This window comes from Antechinus flavipes, chromosome 6 (assembly GCF_016432865.1).
Source record: "Antechinus flavipes isolate AdamAnt ecotype Samford, QLD, Australia chromosome 6, AdamAnt_v2, whole genome shotgun sequence".
Lineage (NCBI taxonomy): Eukaryota > Metazoa > Chordata > Mammalia > Dasyuromorphia > Dasyuridae > Antechinus > Antechinus flavipes.
Window position 1 is genome coordinate 168,604,258 of NC_067403.1, and position 18,421 is coordinate 168,622,678.

The window sequence follows — 18,421 nt, forward strand, 5'->3', positions numbered from 1 at the left end:
TTTCCTTCAATTCAAGTGATTTTGAAAAAAGAGCTTTAATATATTGCTAAAAGGGTACATTGCTATAAGGGTCCATGCTAAAACAATTCAAAGTTTAAAACTTCTACTTTCAGGTATTGGCAGCCAGGCCAATCCACTGGAAACATCAAAATCAGTGTTGGTAAAACTGATCATTGGTGTGTTAGCATTACAAATAATGATTGTGCTCTATGTATAAAATGTCAAGGATTTTCTAAGTTTTTCGTTTTTGATGTTTGTTTTGATGAAACTTGGAGAAAAATGAACATCCCCAGACCAAATTCTCGACATAGTATGTAAAGAAACGTTGCTTCTGTACATTTTCCCCCCTACATTTTCATTTAAGAAAAAGGAAGGCATGTTTTAAGGTGTATTACCAGTGTTACTCTTTGTAATTAGCCTTAATTTTGTCATTATTTAATGTTAACTCACTTTCAGTAATTGTAGTCAGTATGAATATTTTTTGGATCTGCTTTCTTTCTGCATTACCTCATGTAAATCTTTCTGTGTTTTATCTTTCATATTTTTTGTTCCTTTAAGGAGCAGTAATACTCATATGCTAAAATTTAAGCTACTCATAACCATTAGGCATCTAGTTTATTTATGGATTTTTACCATTATAAAAAGTGCTGTTCTGAATATCTTCATATAAATCTTCTTCCTGTTGATAAGCTGTTTAGGATAAACCTAGTAGTGGAATTGCTGTGTCAAAGTATATAAGCACATCTTTTTACCATTTTTACCAATTTGGTAAGTATTAGGTCAGTTTCAGAACTGTTTTAGTTTGCATTTTTCTTATTCTTATCAGTTCTGAATACTTTCATTTGGTTTCAGTTAATTTAATCATCAAGGATCTTGCATTAGTATTACATGCTTTTATTGGTATGTTAAGTTTTTTATAGATTCACTCTAAATCATTTGATTTAGAATAAACCCCTTAGTTGGCTCCCATTTCTCTAAATCTTCTGACATCACACCCTATCAATTGATAGAATTTTGATTATAACACCTCAAAACTTTTAAATTCAACCCATTGATCAGCAAGTATTTAATTAAGCGCCTTACTAAGTGTTTAGATACCTTTTCCTTTTCAAGAGCTCAAAATGCAAAGTAAGCAGAATCTTGCTCTCAGCCCTTTTGGAATTTACATTCCTATGGAGGAAGAGATAATGTGCTACATGCAGAATAATTGAAAGATAACTGCAGGAAAAATATCTTCTGGGGCAATTGGGGAGAAAGGATTCCTGCATAAAAAAGGTATTTTTGCCAAAAGCTTCTAAAAGACAGAAAATCACTTTGTAAGCTTTGTAGAGGGTGGTTTAGTAAAGCAAGAGACTTGAGGTAAATAGTTGAAATAAAATGCTATTTCAGCTGTCCAACTAAGAAATGGGAAGAGTTTTAAGAGTTTGAACTGTAGCAGAAGGGGCCACAACCAGTTATACTTTGAAGGTTGAAAGGACAAAACTTAGCAATTGATTGGATTTGTTAGGGTTACTGAGAATATCGAGGATAATGCTGGGGTTGAGAATGTGGGTAACTGGAAAGACTTAGTATCTTTAGTATTAATAGGTGTGTGAGACAGTAGTGACCACAAATCAGATACTCTTGAGGTAAGAAAAAGCAAAAAAGGAATTTATTGTGATCTCATGAGAAAAGGCAATTCCTAACAGACAAAATGTCATGTGTAAAGGAGTGCAAAGCACAAACTGCAAAACCCGAGATTAAGTAGACCAGAAGCTCCCATTACCTTGAACATTTAAAATATGAAAGTCCATCCCAGAATTTAAATTTCCCTAAGAGAACTGCTATGCAAGCAATTATTCTGTTACCTGAATTCCCAAACCCGTCATTGCCTTTAAAAGAAGTACTTACATGCTAAATAAGAGTTGGAGGGAACAGAAGGGGAATGTTCATTAAGACAATCGAACACCTGCAGCTTTCTAGTTATAGCTCAAATTATTATTTTAAGTCTCTAAGTCACAATTTGGGCCTAGTTTAAGACCATATTCTTACGGGAAAGTCTTCACTCAGTTTATCCCATACATAGGGAATTTCAGAAGAGGTGTGTTTGGAGAGAAAGGGAATACAATCTGTTTTGGCCAGTTAAATTTGAGATTCCCACAGGAAATCCATTTGGAAATGTCCAAGAGACAGTTGGTGCTAAGATAGACTAACTAGGGAGGGGGATGTGTGGGTATGTACACGCATACATCTAAACATTCTGGGATCATCTATATAAAGTTAATTGAACCCATGAGAACTATGAGATCAGATGAGTTATTGAGAGAAAAGAGAACAAGATGGACAGAACACCTGCAATTATTTATTTACATGAAAAAAGTGCCAATAAAAAAGCATGAGAATGATCTGAAGAAAGTTAAAAGGAGATCCAAGAGTGTAGTGTCATGAAAACCCAGATGGCAGTGTCCAAATGGAGAAGTAGTTCAGCATTGTAATTTGGTGGAAATTGTTCAAAAGTAATTGGGATTGAGGGAGAAAAAAGCCTTTAGATTTGTCCGATAAGAGATCATTGAAGACTTTAGAGAAAGAAGTTTCTGTTTAAAGATAACAGCTAGATAGTATGATATTTAGAACACATTGAGTTCAACAGACCAGGATTGGGGAGGAAAAATAGGACTGAGCAATAATAATAAGCATCACAGAGGATTTTATGAAGATTAGGGAGACCTGGGCAGAAGGGGAAGAGAAGCTAAATATTAAAGTTGGGGTGAATCTAATGGTCCAAATTGGAAGAGTGGAAATCCCAAGGTGCGTGTTAGAGGGTTATGTCCAGTAAAAGGTGACTTTTTTTTTTAATGAGCAATAGGTAGGAAGGCAAAAATCCTCGGAGATGCCAGTGAAATATGAAATAAGAACTTCCTTTTTGCTAGGTACTTTCAGAAATGTTCCCATCATTCCCCTTGCCACTCTTCCCATGCTTTACTTATGAGAATTAAAAATGAGAAATATTTCTTCTTAGCTATCTTATAGAGGCTTCAGATATATAGTAAATAAAAACTTTCAGATTTGAAACCCAGAAAATGATCACCCAATATTCAGGTACAATTGATCTGAGAATTTTCTTTCAAGCAAATGATTATCCTTATGCAGTCAGGTTGAGCACAGTCACTTCCCAAGTTATAGAAACACTCGTCTAGTTTAAAGTTTTTTGTTTTGAAATATACTGCAAAGTAGTGTATGGATTAGGGAGTAGCAATTGGATTCACTTTCATTTTAATTTTTGTTGTTAATTCATCTTTTTACGTGCTGGTTTAATTTTTTGTTTTTTAACTTTATTCGTATTACAGCAACCTTTAATAAGTTTTGTAGCCCTTATTGTGAACCTATGCAGTGTTTATAAAAATTATTTCTGTGGGAAAATGTCTTCCAAGACTAGTCCCACTTAAAAATCACCTTTGCAGAATACTATCTTGATAATTCTGCATACCACAGCAATACAACTTCATTTCTTTATTTGTAGAACATTTCAGTGGTGGAATTATCTTTTTGGTCTAGCTAAAGTTTGCTTTCCGAGTCAATTGGGGCGAGGGTCACACAGCTAGGAAGTGTTAAGTGTCGGGTCCTCCTGAATCAAGGTTGGTGTTCTATTCACTGTGACTTGTAGGTGCCCTATCTGATGACTTTTTCATAGAGCGATAGAACAGAGTTAGACCACGATCTATAGAGATGAAGTTAATTCAAAACATGGGACCTAATTTTGTCTATTAAATTCCTTATAATAGGGGTGGCACAGAATCAACAAGACAAGCAACACAGTTGATCAATGCTCTGATCAAGGATCCAGACAAAGAAATTGATGAGCTTATTCCAAAGAATCGTTTGAAAAGCTCCTCTGTGAATTCCAAAACTGGGTCTTCTGCCCCCGCCACGACTGCTGCTAACAGCTCCCTGATGGGGATTAAAATGACCACAGTGGCCCTGTCCTCCACTTCGCAGACTGCACCTGCCCTGGCTGTGCCCGCGCTCTCCTCTGCCTCCGCTCACAAAACCATTAAGAACCCCGTCAGCAACGTGCGACCAGGCTTCCCCGTCTCGTTGCCCATCGCCTACCCCCCGCCCCAGTTTGCACATGCCCTGCTTGCAGCTCAGACTTTCCAGCAAATCCGCCCACCCAGGCTGCCCATGACCCATTTTGGAGGAACTTTCCCACCGGCGCAGTCCACCTGGGGCCCTTTCCCTGTCAGGCCTCTGAGCCCGGCCCGAGCTCCCAATTCGCCCAAGCCTCACGCGGTGCCTCGCCACAGCAGTCAGCAACACAGCAGCGGTTCTCAGGTGAACCCCGCGGGTTCTTTCACATCGGCTACCGCCGCAACCACCAGTTCGTCCACAGTGACGGGGCCGGGCACACCCGCGGGCGGCAGCCCGAGCTCGCCTTCAGTCAGACGGCAGCTCTTTGTCACCGTGGTGAAGACCTCCAATGCCACCACAACCACAGTCACAACCACAGCCAGCCACAGCGGCACCGCCCCCACCAATGCCACCTACCCTCTACCTACTGCCAAAGAACACTACCCACTGTCATCCCCTTCCTCCCCATCACCTCCAGCTCAGCCAGGAGGCGTTTCCAGAAGTAGCCCTTCTGAGTGTGTAGCATCCTCTCCCAACAAAGGGATACCTTCCTCTGACCAGGAAGCCGGCAGTCCACCAGTAGTAGAAGCGACAAGCAGTCGACAACCAAATGGCACCAGTTCTGTGGGAAGTTCTGCGGGGCATTCTGCTCCACAGCCACCTCCTGGGGCTGCCGCTCCAGAACCACGACCACCTCTGCCGCCACCACCACCGCCATCTCAGGTTCCTCCACCCGAAGTGAGAATGACTGCACCCCCATTAGTAACGACCAGTTCTGCCCCAGTGGTACTGCCACCTACTGCCCCAGGCACTTACCCCATTCCTCAGGCACAGATGGGGTCCTCACAGCCTGCTCCCAAGATGGAACTGCCTGCGATCAGGCCTCCACCTCATGCCACAGCTCCAACTCACAAAAATGCAGTACCATTGCAGAATTCATCTGTTGCAGTCCTCAGTGTCAATCATATTAAGAGACCCCACAGTGTCCCCTCTTCTGTCCAGCTACCTTCGACCTTAAGTACACAAAGTGCTTCTCAGAATTCAGCACATCCAGCAAATAAATCCATGGCCCCCAATTTTAGTGCACCCTTACCGTTTGGGCCCTTTAGCACATTATTTGAAAACAGTCCCACTTCTGCCCATGCCTTCTGGGGAGGCTCTGTGGTTTCATCTCAGTCAACACCGGAATCCATGCTATCAGGAAAATCTTCCTATTTGCCAAATTCAGATCCCTTACACCAGTCTGACACTTCCAAAGCACCAGGCTTCCGACCACCATTGCAAAGGCCTGCTCCAAGTCCCTCAGGTGAGTTTGTCGTAACATTTCCATGATGTAGCAGCTCCTATTGCCTTATGTCAGGTAATGTTCTTTATCTTTTGGGAAACAATTGTTTACAAGTTTTTGATTTGTAGTTTTGTATTCAAGTCAGCGTGTGTGTGTGTGTGTACGTGTGCACGCGCACGTGGTATATGTGTGTGATGTTTGTTGCTATGGCATTTTATGTTTCTTTTGCAGGAGTTGTTTTTTGGTTATTGTTTAAAGCCCTTCTGTATTTCAGAATGTTCTTGTGAGTATCCTAATATCTGTGTAAACTAATTTTCTTTGCCAGGCTTTGTGAAACAAAAAAGAATATTGTTAGTGGTGTTTAATCAAATAATCCCCCAAATTCTGCCTTAATTTTTATTCAAAAGAACAAAGACTTTTCCATTATAATTTGCTCTTATCAAAAATTAATTTATTTTTGATTGATAGATTTTTGTCTTAAAATCCACTTCTCAGAAATTAGTGTTTGAAGTAATATATCTGTTATATAGATAACATTCAGCACCAATTCATGCATGCCTTTTGAATTAAAATTTTCTTTGCTTTCCACACCTTAGCACAGCACAGCAACAGGACTTTGGAAAGGGAGGGACAATACTCTTCAAAAGTTGAGCAAAATGCAATTGAGTAAGGTCATTCATTTTTGCTGAGAAAGTAAATTAAAATATTTTTAAAACATAGGAAATAATATAGAATGTAAATCTTTACTTTCAGTCTTTTGCCACTAATTGTGAGATATATGGTAGGTTTTTTTAATCATCTTTTGCCCATATAATAGAATTTTTATTGTAAAGTAATAGAAGATTGCAATTTGGAGGGATGGAGCAGGTTTTGAACAAGAATTGAGGTTGTTCATATATATTGCGAAGGGATGTTTGGGAAGAAATAACAGTTTTAGTAGGAAAGTGTTTTCACACAATTGCACTTAAAGGATCAGCTATAGTAGAGATTACATTTCTATTGTAAAAACAAGCCAAAACAATGAGGAAAGGATTAAGGGAAAATTAAATAAGACTCAAGGTAGCTATAAATTCCATATTTTAATTTTTGTATTTTGAAAGCATCTTTAATGATTTCACCTTCAAAATAATCAGTTTTTCTGTCTGATTTTTCCAATTCAGTTTTGCTTCCCTGAAATCTTTGTTTAATTTTATCCAAGTGTCTTAACTTTTGCTTTGTGTTGTTTATATGTTGCCTGTATAAATAATCTGGCCTTTTATTTTTAGAAAACGAATGTTAATTCTTATTCTTCTTTTTTGCGTGTGTGGAGGGGGGAAGTTTAGGGGAGATATTTGGGAGAATTCAACCTTAAAAAATATTTTAGAATACTGGTATTTTGTTTTATATCCAATATAACTGAAATAAAATGTAAATTTCTTTTTTCTTGGAAAAAAATAACTTTCCTTTTCTCTATAAAAAGAAAAGGACAAAGACATGTTAAAGACAATAAAGAATTGGTAAATGATCTGCAGTCATCACCTCAATTTGTTTTGCAATCTTTACAGCTTTAGGATTATTTAATCATATTTGCATATCTTATCCAAGAATGATCTGGTATTTTATATTATCTTCTTTAGGTATTGTCAATATAGACTCCCCTTATGCTTCTGTAACACCTTCATCTACACATTTGAGTAACTTTGCCTCAAATCTTTCTGGAGGGCAAATGTATGCACCTGGGACACCCCTTGGAGGACCACCTACAGCTGCTAATTTTAACAGACAACATTTTTCCCCACTTAGTTTGTTGACTCCATGTTCATCAGCATCAAATGGTGAGTTATACAGTCTCAAAGATAGATAAGAAAGTTGAAAACAGTAGGATTACATAACAAAGTAAATTGTGGATATATTTTCTTTGGCTATCTCTTAAGTCTAACTATATGTTTATTATAATGGTGCCATGATTTCATCAAATATTAGTTTTATCTAGATTTTAAAATATTATTTCTAAAGCCCTATAATGCCAACAGTATTTTTATGTGTTGTGTGGGGTGTGTGTGTGTGTGTGTGTGTGTGTGTGTGTATTTTATTGAAATTCTATGAAATTAGGAGAAATTCCTCAAATGTTCCCTACTTGCTAAAATATTGAAAACAACTGAGGGTTTTTTTTTATTTTTATTTTTTTTTTTTGGCCCAGAATACTACTGTGGCATGTTTCACTGGAAATTTCTGCTGATTTTTTTTTTTTTTTAATGTAGGCGTTTTACTTTTATAATTGATTTTATTTACAGCTGCAATTTGCTATGTATTACCAAGAATGATCATTTGGGCTTATAGTTAGCCAATTGTAATTTTTCATATTTAAGAGCAGGATTACTTTTGTAATTTTAGTTCATTTAAAAAAAAATTAAACTGCTTATAGACTATCTAATCTAGTATGCTTCTGGTGTATAATATAGTTAGTCATTTTATAATACAGAAATTAACTATGCCAGAAATTGAACTTGTTAGATTTCTATGCAATAAGAAAATCGGCAGTGTGAAGTGTAAGAGCCAATCTTAGAACTTTAAAGTCTTGGGCTCAGGGTATCACACCTCTGCCATACATTGTTGACTATATGACTCTTTGAAGGTTCACTTCCCTCTCCTCTCGGTGAAGGTGAAGGAAGCCTTGCCTTCCATGTATTAGTGAAATCATAGGCAGACCAGACTTCTGTCAGTGAGTTTAATCCTAGGTTGCTGAAGTTTAATTTCTTTTTATTATGAGTTTCTGTGCTATTTGATCATGTTCTCTTTTAATTCATAAACATTTAGAATGACATGGAGATGTTTTTTAGATAGAGACATTGAGATGTAAAAATTTCACATATTTAATTGTATATATTATATATATATATATATATACACACACACACACACACACATTATAATATATAACAATAAATTGCACAAGGGAAAAGGGTACTTCATAGTCAAAATAAAGACTTGAGCTTGCCTTGTCCTTGCTATTTACTGTGTTGTCTCACCTTACTTCTCTGAGTCTCAGTAATTTTTCAATGCAGATTCACCTGCTCAGTCTGTGTCTTCGGGAGTAAGAGCACCATCTCCTGCCCCATCAGCAGTATCTTTGGGGGCAGAGAAAGCCAGCAATGTCTGTCAGGACAGAAAAGTTCCTGTTCCTATTGGGACAGAACGATCTGCCCGTATTAGACAAACTGGAACTTCCACTCCATCTGTAATTGGGAGTAACTTGGCCACACCAGTAGGCCATAGTGGCATCTGGTCCTTTGAAGGGATAGGTGGAAATCAAGGTATGAAGTTTTGTCTGTCCTACTTTTGTGAAATAGCATTTCCTATGTGATAATAATTATATAATATTTTACCTTTTACAGAGTCTATTTTTAAAAAATCCTATTCTTCTCTTTATTTATTTGACACTACTTGAAGAATTGTTTTAAGTATTTTGTGATTTTCATGGCATTGTCAATAATTGGGCCTGATAAATTCCACATGTTCATTTTATCAGATCCTAAAGGCTTATGAATAGGTTTTTATAATGTTAACTAATCTAAGAGGCCTTTTAATTTTTTTTATTATAGCTTTTTATTGACATAATATATGCATGAGTAATTTTTGCAACATTGTTCCTTGTACTTACTTCTGTTCCAACTATTCCCTTCCTCTCCTAAATGGCAAGCAGTCTCATACATGTTAAACATACTAAAGTATGTCTTAGATACAATATAAATGTGCAGATCCATATAGTTCTCTTGTTGCACAAGAAAAATTGGATTCAGAAGGTAAAAATAACCTGGGAAGAAAAACAAAAATGCAAATAGTCCACATTCATTTCCCAATGTTCCTTCTCTGGGTGTAGCTGATTCTGTCCATCATTGATCAATTGAAACTGAATTGGATCTTCTCTTTGTTGAAGAGATCCACTTCCATCAGAATACAGTAGTATTGTTGAAGTGTATAATGATCTCCTGGTTCTGCTCAATTCACTTAGCATCAGTTCATGTAAGTCTCTCCAAGACTCTCTGTATTCATCTTGTTGGTCATTTCTTACAGAATAGTAATATTCCATAACATTCATATACCACAGTTTACTCAACCATTCTCCAATTGATGGACATCCATTCAATTTCCAGTTTCTAGCCACTACAAAAAAGGGCTGCCCCAAATATTTTGAGGCCTCTTAATTTTGTTTTAATCAGAACATGCACACATATTAAAACATGAGTCTTTCTCAATAAGTAAAAACTTAATAAAGAGAAAGGACTGCATAGAAATTTTTCATTATTTTGTTAAGTCTCACCTTCCCATGATGGCAAAAAGATAACATAACATGGGGCTTCCAAGGCTATGCTGCTAGGTTTTCATTTCTAGAATATTTTATAAAACTGGAAAGTTATTGGCTATTGTCTCAGTTGTGGACTGAGTCTCCCCTGCAGCTTCTCCATTTATGAGTTCGAGTGTTCATCACCAGAAGGAAGTTATGGACTTCTTGGTCTATGATAAACTATGAATCAAAATGTATTAAGACAATTTTGTTTTTTTAAAAGATTGTTGAACTTTTCATAGATTTCTTTTTATACCATTTTAAGTGTATTTATATTTTGGATCTGTTTTTTTTTTTTTTTCTCTTAGATAAAGTAGACTGGTGTCATAGTGGAATGGGAAACCATATGATTCATAGGCCAATGTCTGATCCAGGAGTGTTTTCACAACATCAAGCAATGGAGCGAGATAGTACAGGAATTGTAACTCCTTCTGGTACATTCCATCAGCATGTTCCTGCAGGATACATGGACTTTCCTAAAGTTGGGGTAATTTTCATTTAAAAAGGAATAATCACTTAATTTTGAAATATTAAATTTAACCTTTTAATACTTCCAACAACGATCCTTTGTGATGTATATTGGCCAGTTTATTTTTATATCAATTTTGTAAAAATTTTTATTATTTTGTGTAACAGGCTGAGGCTTGAGTTGATGCACTGAGGTTCCAAGCACATGAGGCTAAATAGTAATTGGACCATACTCTATTAATACATAATCTTGGAGAAAGAATGGCCCCTGCCCACTCTTTGTGCAAGTCCTGAAGTGTTGTATAGGAAATGATGATTTTGGTGGGTGGAGGCAGGGGAGTGGAAAAGGAAGGGGAAGGAGGGAGAGACTTTTGGGATTGCCATTGCCACAGTTGGCTCAGCTCTGTTAGCTGATTTCCTGTCACAGCTGCCCATATTGCTATCGCAATCTTTCTTGCCTATATTTGCTATCGCAATCTTTATTCACCTCTTCACTTGAATAAAGACTGAAGATTTTTCCCTTAACCTGAGTTCCTGACTCCAGCTGATTTTAAATACGCAGTCATTACAATTTTGAGCAATATGCTATCATATTATGAAGCAGTATATAAGTTTGGAATTTATTGGGACAGTTTGTGATAGCCACATACTGTCACATCTAGTGCTGAGGGTATACTATGTTGACTGAAATTCACATTATCCAATTTACTTATGAAATAGAAAAAGAACAAATTGAGTGTTGGTTTATGGGCTGAACGTTTGTCAAAATGTGCTTTTTTTTTTCTTTCCCCCTCAAGGGTATGCCCTTTTCTGTCTATGGGAATGCAATGATCCCTCCAGTAGCACCTATCCCAGAAAGTGCTGGAGGGCCCATATTTAATGGTCCTCATGCTGCTGATCCCTCTTGGAACTCACTGATAAAAATGGTTTCAAACTCTACAGAAAATAATGGCCCTCAAACGGTAAGATTGGTCAGATAAAATATGAAACAAAATTACCTACCCATATGAATATCATTGACTACTTTTTCACTTATTCAAGTATTTGACAGGAAGATAGGAAAGGAGGAGATTGCTAATAGATTAAAAGCATTATAATCCACCCCCATTGAATAAAAATAAATATATTGGGTCACCATATCCATAAGAGAAATTGTGTGCTCTTTCCTTTACCATTCTCTTGCCATCATTATAAAGTGTTATAAAGTAGATGGGGAGGTTTTTTTGGCATTTGGAAAGGATCAAGAAAGATTTTTTGAAAATGGTTGTCCACAAACTGCATTTTGAAGCAAGAGAGGGATTTTCTGACTTCATGAAGAGAAAGAATATTCTAGATATGAAAGGCCAGTGCAAAGATATGAAGCTAGAAGCTTGGAGGGTTATGGATGATGAAAGGAGGGTGTGTAGGCTGTTTTGGCAAGATTGCTAAATGAGATAGTGGGAATAATAATCCAAGGAATCCAAGAAAGTTAGGTTATTTTCAGATTGTAAAGGGCCAAACCGATAGGTTTGTTTCTCTTTCTCTCTCTTTATTTTTTTGCTGAGGCAGTTGTGGAATCACTTGCCCAGAGTCACACAGTTAGGAAATGTTAAGTGTCTGAGGTCCTCCTGACTTCAGGGCTGGTGCCTCTATGCACTGCACCATGTAGCTGCTCCTGAATTTGTTTTCTTATAAGGTAATGGGAACCCCTGGAGGTTATTGAGTAGAGAAAGGACAAAGTTGAATCTGCACTTAAGGAAATGGTTTGCAGGGGAGTTGTAAGGCAGGACATCACTTAGTCTATTTGAAGAGGTCCCGAACTTGCATGGAAGGAGGATGAAGAGTCTAGGAGAATGCCAGATTATGAATCCATGTAGCAAGATTGTGATGCCTTTGTCAGAAATAAGGGTATTTTAAAGCGACAGTGATTTGGGAGGTGAATTTGTCAGATTTACCCATTTGTTCCCAAAGTAATGAGTGGTGAATCGGGGGGATTGGAACCAGGTTGCTTTGTTGTTTCCTAAAGATAAAATGCTATTTTAATGCTTAGCATTTTCTCAAAATGTTTGACAAATATTTAATTGAGTATTACATACTTTAATTCCTCAGGTGTGGACTGGAACTTGGGCACCTCATCTGAACAGCGTACATATGAACCAGCTTGGCTGATTGGGATCAACTTGTTAGCCTGCAGATTCCTTTTCATTCAGAGGAAATCACAAGTGGCCGAAATAATTTTTATGTTCCCAAATCATTCTACTGATGTGCTTGACTGAAGTGTGTAGGCTTTTTGCAGAAGATCTTACTAACTGACCTTTTTTCTGTGAACATTTGTGACCGCCCATTCTCTACCACCCTACATTTCACCTTAGTTAGCATTCTTTCTTTACTTTTTTTCTTTCCTTTTCTCCCTTCACCCCAGTCCTGTCCCTGCCCTGTCCCAGGACATAACTTTCTGTTGAAGCTGTTCTTTGGCTGGTTGGTTATAGTACTGTAAACTGCTTCTGAGCAAACACGGAAATTTAGCAAAATTATGTAAACTTGATCCTGAAGTTTTAGAATGGCAAATAAATGTACAATTGTTTACATAACAGAAATGGCTAAGCAGAAAGTAAATTTCAATATGTCAGTATAGAGGCTCTACTTTATGTAGACTTAAATTAATGTGAGATATGTACCTTCATATTCAGAAATCTGGATGTTTCCTTCATACATTAAACTATTAATAAGCATAACATTTCTATTTGTGTAATTTAAGTACAGTATAAAGGAATGGGAGAATGGGCATTATTAGTTTGTTTCCCCATGTAAATTTGTTTTATTTTGAAAATGGGAGAGGTTTGTAGCAAAACACAGACTAGAAATAATTGATTACTTTTACCTTGCAAAACTTTTCATGTTTCTTAATCTCTTGGGATTATCACAATCCATAGACACAATCTCCTCCACACTCCTAGGTCCATTCAAGTCTTAGTTAAAATGTGTTGGTGTGACGTTAGTCAATCATTCCTGCAATGATTTCCATCCTTGTAGTTAGTTGCCTACCACAAAGTGGCTTACCTCAAAGATCACATTTAGCTCCTTCCAATTTTAAAATGTTAAACTTTCTGAGTGTAAAAAGACACTACTGGCTACCATGGAAGTTCATCTTGGTAGATCAATAGAAAGTTTTGTATTAAGAAATAGTTAAATGAATTGCTGCTTCTAGGTAATTATCAGTCTCATCTATCTTAAGTTTATCCTAAAAATCCCAGTTTTTAAATAGTGGAAAATATTAACCACTATATTAAAGATGCTTTGTTTTGATTACCATTACACATCTTGCGAGATTAGGATCTGCCAGTTTATGTTAAATATAAAGGGCATTGTGAATTTGAGGTTTAGCCAGCTTATATTGCACACAAATCCTCAGATTCCAGTTTAAAAACATGTACTATATACTATTTAAATTCCATCCATTTGAAATGGCAAGTTGTAGCCTTATGCCTAAAAAGGAAATGAGTTCTACGTTGCTGGTTTTTCTTGCTGAAAAGTAACGTGGCAAAATGGATAGGAACAAAGTTAAATAATACATATCTCAATTGGTCCATTTTCAATAACATTAATTAGACTCTAGTGAACAAAATGATTTGCCAAATCAGACATACCATCTTAATATGAATGATTTAATGTAGTTCTTTGGCTGGTAATAGTGATTTATTTACTGTGGTAGCCAGAGCAAGAAGGGAGTGGGAGGGAGAGAGGATTTTATAAATGGGAGCATTCATTCCTTTAATTATTATAATGTGTCCAGTAGTTTATGAATAATAATCTTTCTCTTTTTCTGCATTTTGGTTATTGCCTTAAAGCACATATTTTTTTCCAGCTGTCTTGTGATTATAACATCAAAAATTTAAGGAACAAATGAATCAAAATGCCCTACAGCTATTAATTAAATTCAATTTTAGCACTTTAATGGGAGTGGGGAACGAATGCCAATTTTGAAGTGTTTTTGTGTCCTTTGCCACTATCTTAACAATTTTATGCTTAATGGCCTTTCCTGTACTATTACTAGGATTATTTTTCTATCTTAAATAATCCTAAGATATAGATACAACCCAATATTTATTTATTACAAAAATTGTACTTTGGGGTCCAACAAAACTGAGTTACTGAGAATGTGTGATTTCTTAACAAAAAAAAAAATCTGTATTTTTTTTTTTAAACTTGAAGTCAGAACTTCTTACAAGGGGATATAAGTTGGAATGCCCCATGTTTAGTTTGTCAATTAGGCTTGTTAAATATTATACCATGATTTTTAGTCTGTACTAGGAACATTTTTCAGGTACATTTTTTATATTTTAAATGTAATGCCTTTTATTTGACAAATAAAAGAAGGAACATAACCTTTTGAGACCATGTAGGTCTTTTCTTTTTTGTTCCCACTTTTTAAAGAGAGCTTCAAGAATTGGTATGTGTATATGCAGACTATTAATTACATGATTTATTTCTTCCATAATCATTTTAGGAGTGACTTAATTCATGAGTCCTCCTTGAGTTAGTTCACATCTTAGTATCTCAGTAAATACGTGATCTCTTTATACCAACCACATAGCAAATTCTATTTAACTTTTCAAATAAGTCAAGATTTCTCGTGTGGTTTTTTTTTTTTTTTTTTTTTTTTTTTAATTAGCTATCCAAGAAATTGGATTTTGGTGCTTAATCTAAAGCACTTTTTCATTGTTTTACATTATTAAAGTTTATATGAAGAGCTGATTTTTTTTTTTTTTTTTGCTTCCTAAATTATTATAATCTATTTCATGGACATTTTTTTTTCTTAGAAAAAATCATTAAATTCAATTTTTTTGTTTTATACAAAAATTGTTTTCTAGTTTTGCCATGAAATTATAGCACTTCTGTGGAAATGCAAAATTTCATTGGTTTCTGCACACAGAACTTAAGTAGCATGACTACTTTTAGGAAAAAGGGAAAATAAGTTTATTAAACCAATTCTGACCTTCAAAAAACAAAGGCAGTTGAGCTTAATGTTTTTACAGGATTAAATTTGTCAATGGATATTGGAATAAAAAGCCAATAGCCTCAGAAAGATTTTATTTTGAGTGAGATAAACATCATAACATAAAATCCTTTATTATATCTAGTAGCATAATATAATTTTTTTCCCCCTCCAAATAAATCTTCTCTAAAAACTGGAATAGATTTTTTTGTGAAATTTTAATTTGAAAAGTCTGGACACAATATAGGCATATTTTTATGAACTTTTACTCCATAAAGAGAGAGGCATATATCACCAGTATTCACAGAATTTTAACAGTGAAAAGAACTTCAGCAGTGATCTAGTCTGAATGTGTCTCTCTCTTCTCATCTTCTCTCTCTCTCCCCCTCCCCCCAAATTCCTTTACTACATCTGAAAAAGTTGAAGCCCATTTACTGTGTGTGCTGATGGTTTTAGATTTCATGGGAAAGTTTTCCAACTATGCTAAGTGCTTTTTGTTATATTTCAATTGTCAGACTCAATTTTTTTTTTTAAAAAGAAAGAAGATGTTATTGTAGGAATAAAACATTCACTAAACACTTTTTTTATGCTAAGGACTGCTAAGTAGTTGAGATTAAAAACAGTAAAATAGTCTACTATTCAGAAGCCTATAAATTCTGTAACTAGACAAGAAAGGTAAAGGCTTTTATTGCTATTTTAAATAATTGGCAGATGTGAGTTGTAGTTTAATATTCAGTTCAAGAAAACATTCCAGGAATGATTTGACTATGAAATATCTGACTTAAAATAGAACTTTATTTACAGTTGTTTCTAACATTTTTTTGGCATCAGCAACCTAATTTAGGAGTTTTATACATAACTATTATAGTTTTTGTATTTAAAAAATGAATAGAAATTAGTTTCTCAGAGCGATGCAGTTTTAAGAAATAATAGGTTAAATCTGCTTTAAGTCTCAGCATATCGCTAAAGAACTAAGTACAAAATAAAGAGGCCATAAAGGTCAACATAGCAATGTTTTTTACTTAAACAAGAATGATGAGCACAATATTCTGTGCTTTTTATATGACAAATTATCAATAGTTAACTAAATCCATGCTGACTACAAGAAGTAATTTGAAAAATTATCCATTTTGGACCATGCCATTTCAAAGTAAATGAACTGTGCTTGCACATATCAAGTACTTATTCTTTTACTGAGTTAAATTCAATAAATAAAATTTAGATGCCAGTCTAGGAACAATAACACAAACTGAGCATTGTGATGATTATTGGATTCGATAAGCAGAAATTTGATCTACTGGCTTTTAACCTTGATAATTTTTTTATGCCAGGAAGTGAGTGGCCACCATTGTTTGGCACAATGGGGAAGAAAAGTTAAAAAAACAAAACAAACAAACAAAAAAAAAACCCTGACTTAAAAGAGCTAAGGGAGCAAATAGCATACACACAATTATAAATAAAGGATGTATACAGGATTAATTGGAGGTAGTTTCAAATGAGAAGTAGCAAAGGTTAAGAAAGATGAGTCTTGATTCCCTGAGACTTTTTGCTGGACTAAAGCCAGGAGGCAGGAGGCAGAGGAGAGAAAAGATAACCTAGGAATGAGTCACAGTCACAGAAAATTGCATGGAAGCAAATGACACTCCCTCTACCTGGTGCAGATCACAACTTAAATGCCTTCTCATCTTCCACAGTTTTTGTCCATGTACTCTCAAATCATCCATAGAGGATCTGAAGGAATTGTCTAGGTACCCTAGATCCTGGGTTATTCATCTTGACCAAACCTTTCCCTTAATTATTAACTGCATAGTGTCTTTCACCCAGTTAGTAAATGCAAAATAGCTCTGATAATAGACTACAACCTACTTAAAGTCCATTGCATTTTTCACCTTTGAGTTGTCTATAGTTATCTTTGAAAATTGTGGTGGTCTATGGTTCCAACTATCCGGCATCACCAAGAGAATATTGTTAAAAAGAAGGTTTTGTTTCAGCCAAGCAGCTCATCATTGCTACAAGCAAAAAGTACACGTAGTTTCTCAAATGCAACCCACCTTATCTTCTCCTTTCCCTTCAGTGTTTGGTTCAGCTAATTGGCCATTTGCTGTTCTTAAGCCAGATAAACTCTAAAGGGGCTCAGTGAATTCCATGCAATATTCTGAGCAATTGAATTCTTAATCCATTTTTCCTTTAATGTATTATTAGGTTAATTGCATATTAATGACTTTTGGCATTCTCATTGTTATAACTGTTAACATCAGTTAAAACTTACAGGAGGTGGTGACATGCAGCATCAATAAAAGACTGGATAATCATTTTTTTATCTGCCCTGTGATTTCCAAAGTATAGGGAACTCCATTGAGAAACTCCCTCTACTTGTAAAAGATGAGAATGACTTTACACAGCTTAATAGGCTTAGCCTAGGATGCTGCAAATTTAAGTGACTTGGAATCATCTGACAGGCAACATTCTGAATCCATGTCAGCCCTGCTCCCTATCCACTATGACTTTTCTTCTGTTCAATTACAAACATCTAAATATTTAGTATTTAGGTTAACATTTAAAAATCAGTGTTTGAATTGATATTTAAGTGAGTTGTAATACTCATTTCCCCCCATAGTGTTTTTACTTACTGTATTCAAAAGAAAACAAATACTTAACATGTATATTTTTCAGTAGTGCTATAATGGAAATTGATTTGAAAATAATACTGCACCAAACATAATGCATATTAATGTCTTCTACTTGAAATTATATTGCAATAACTGCTAGTGTTAGGGGTTGTGTTTTTTTAAAAAACGAAGCTGAAGAAGCCTTACGATCATCAGAAGAAAAAATTCTTTGCTTTATGTCTAGAACCAATTTTTTTTGGTAGATCCCTTTATACCACAGTCTAAACCCCTGCCCTTAACAAATCATTTCTTAAGTTGTGCTATTTCAGACCTAAATCATAATTTAAGTGATCCCAAGCATTCAAAAACCTTAGTAAGCACTTAATGTGCTTTGGACCTTTAAAATGACTTCTTTCTTACCCCAAATTTGTTTGCAATCTGGTAAATAGATAAGCAACTAATTTTCACTATTCACTAATAGTCACTAGGAAGTCTGGCCGGGGTTGAGCTTTAGTCCCCTTAGTCACACGCGGTTTTTATCAGGGGAGCAAGACGCCCATATAGTCGGAAGCCAAATTTGAATACATTTGAACCAAATTTTAAATATTAAAGGAAAAAAAAGCACGGTGGGGTTGAGTTCGCCCCCAGTTCCC

General features: G+C 35.7%; 1 protein-coding gene across 3 annotated transcripts in view; it reads left to right on the forward strand.

Annotated features, from left to right (window-relative positions):
- Nucleotides 1-12,898, forward strand: part of ANKRD17 (ankyrin repeat domain 17) — a 140,655-nt gene extending 127,757 nt beyond the window's left edge. For all 3 annotated transcript variants that reach the window (XM_051965349.1, XM_051965350.1, XM_051965348.1), the window contains 6 exons: nt 3,762-5,413; nt 7,009-7,206; nt 8,437-8,685; nt 10,025-10,203; nt 10,982-11,146; nt 12,273-12,898. In XM_051965349.1, the coding sequence (XP_051821309.1) occupies nt 3,762-5,413; nt 7,009-7,206; nt 8,437-8,685; nt 10,025-10,203; nt 10,982-11,146; nt 12,273-12,332 (2,503 nt within the window). In that variant the 3' untranslated portion in view covers nt 12,333-12,898. The remainder of the gene's footprint in view (nt 1-3,761; nt 5,414-7,008; nt 7,207-8,436; nt 8,686-10,024; nt 10,204-10,981; nt 11,147-12,272) is intronic.
- The last annotated feature ends 5,523 nt before the right edge of the window (nt 12,899-18,421 follow it).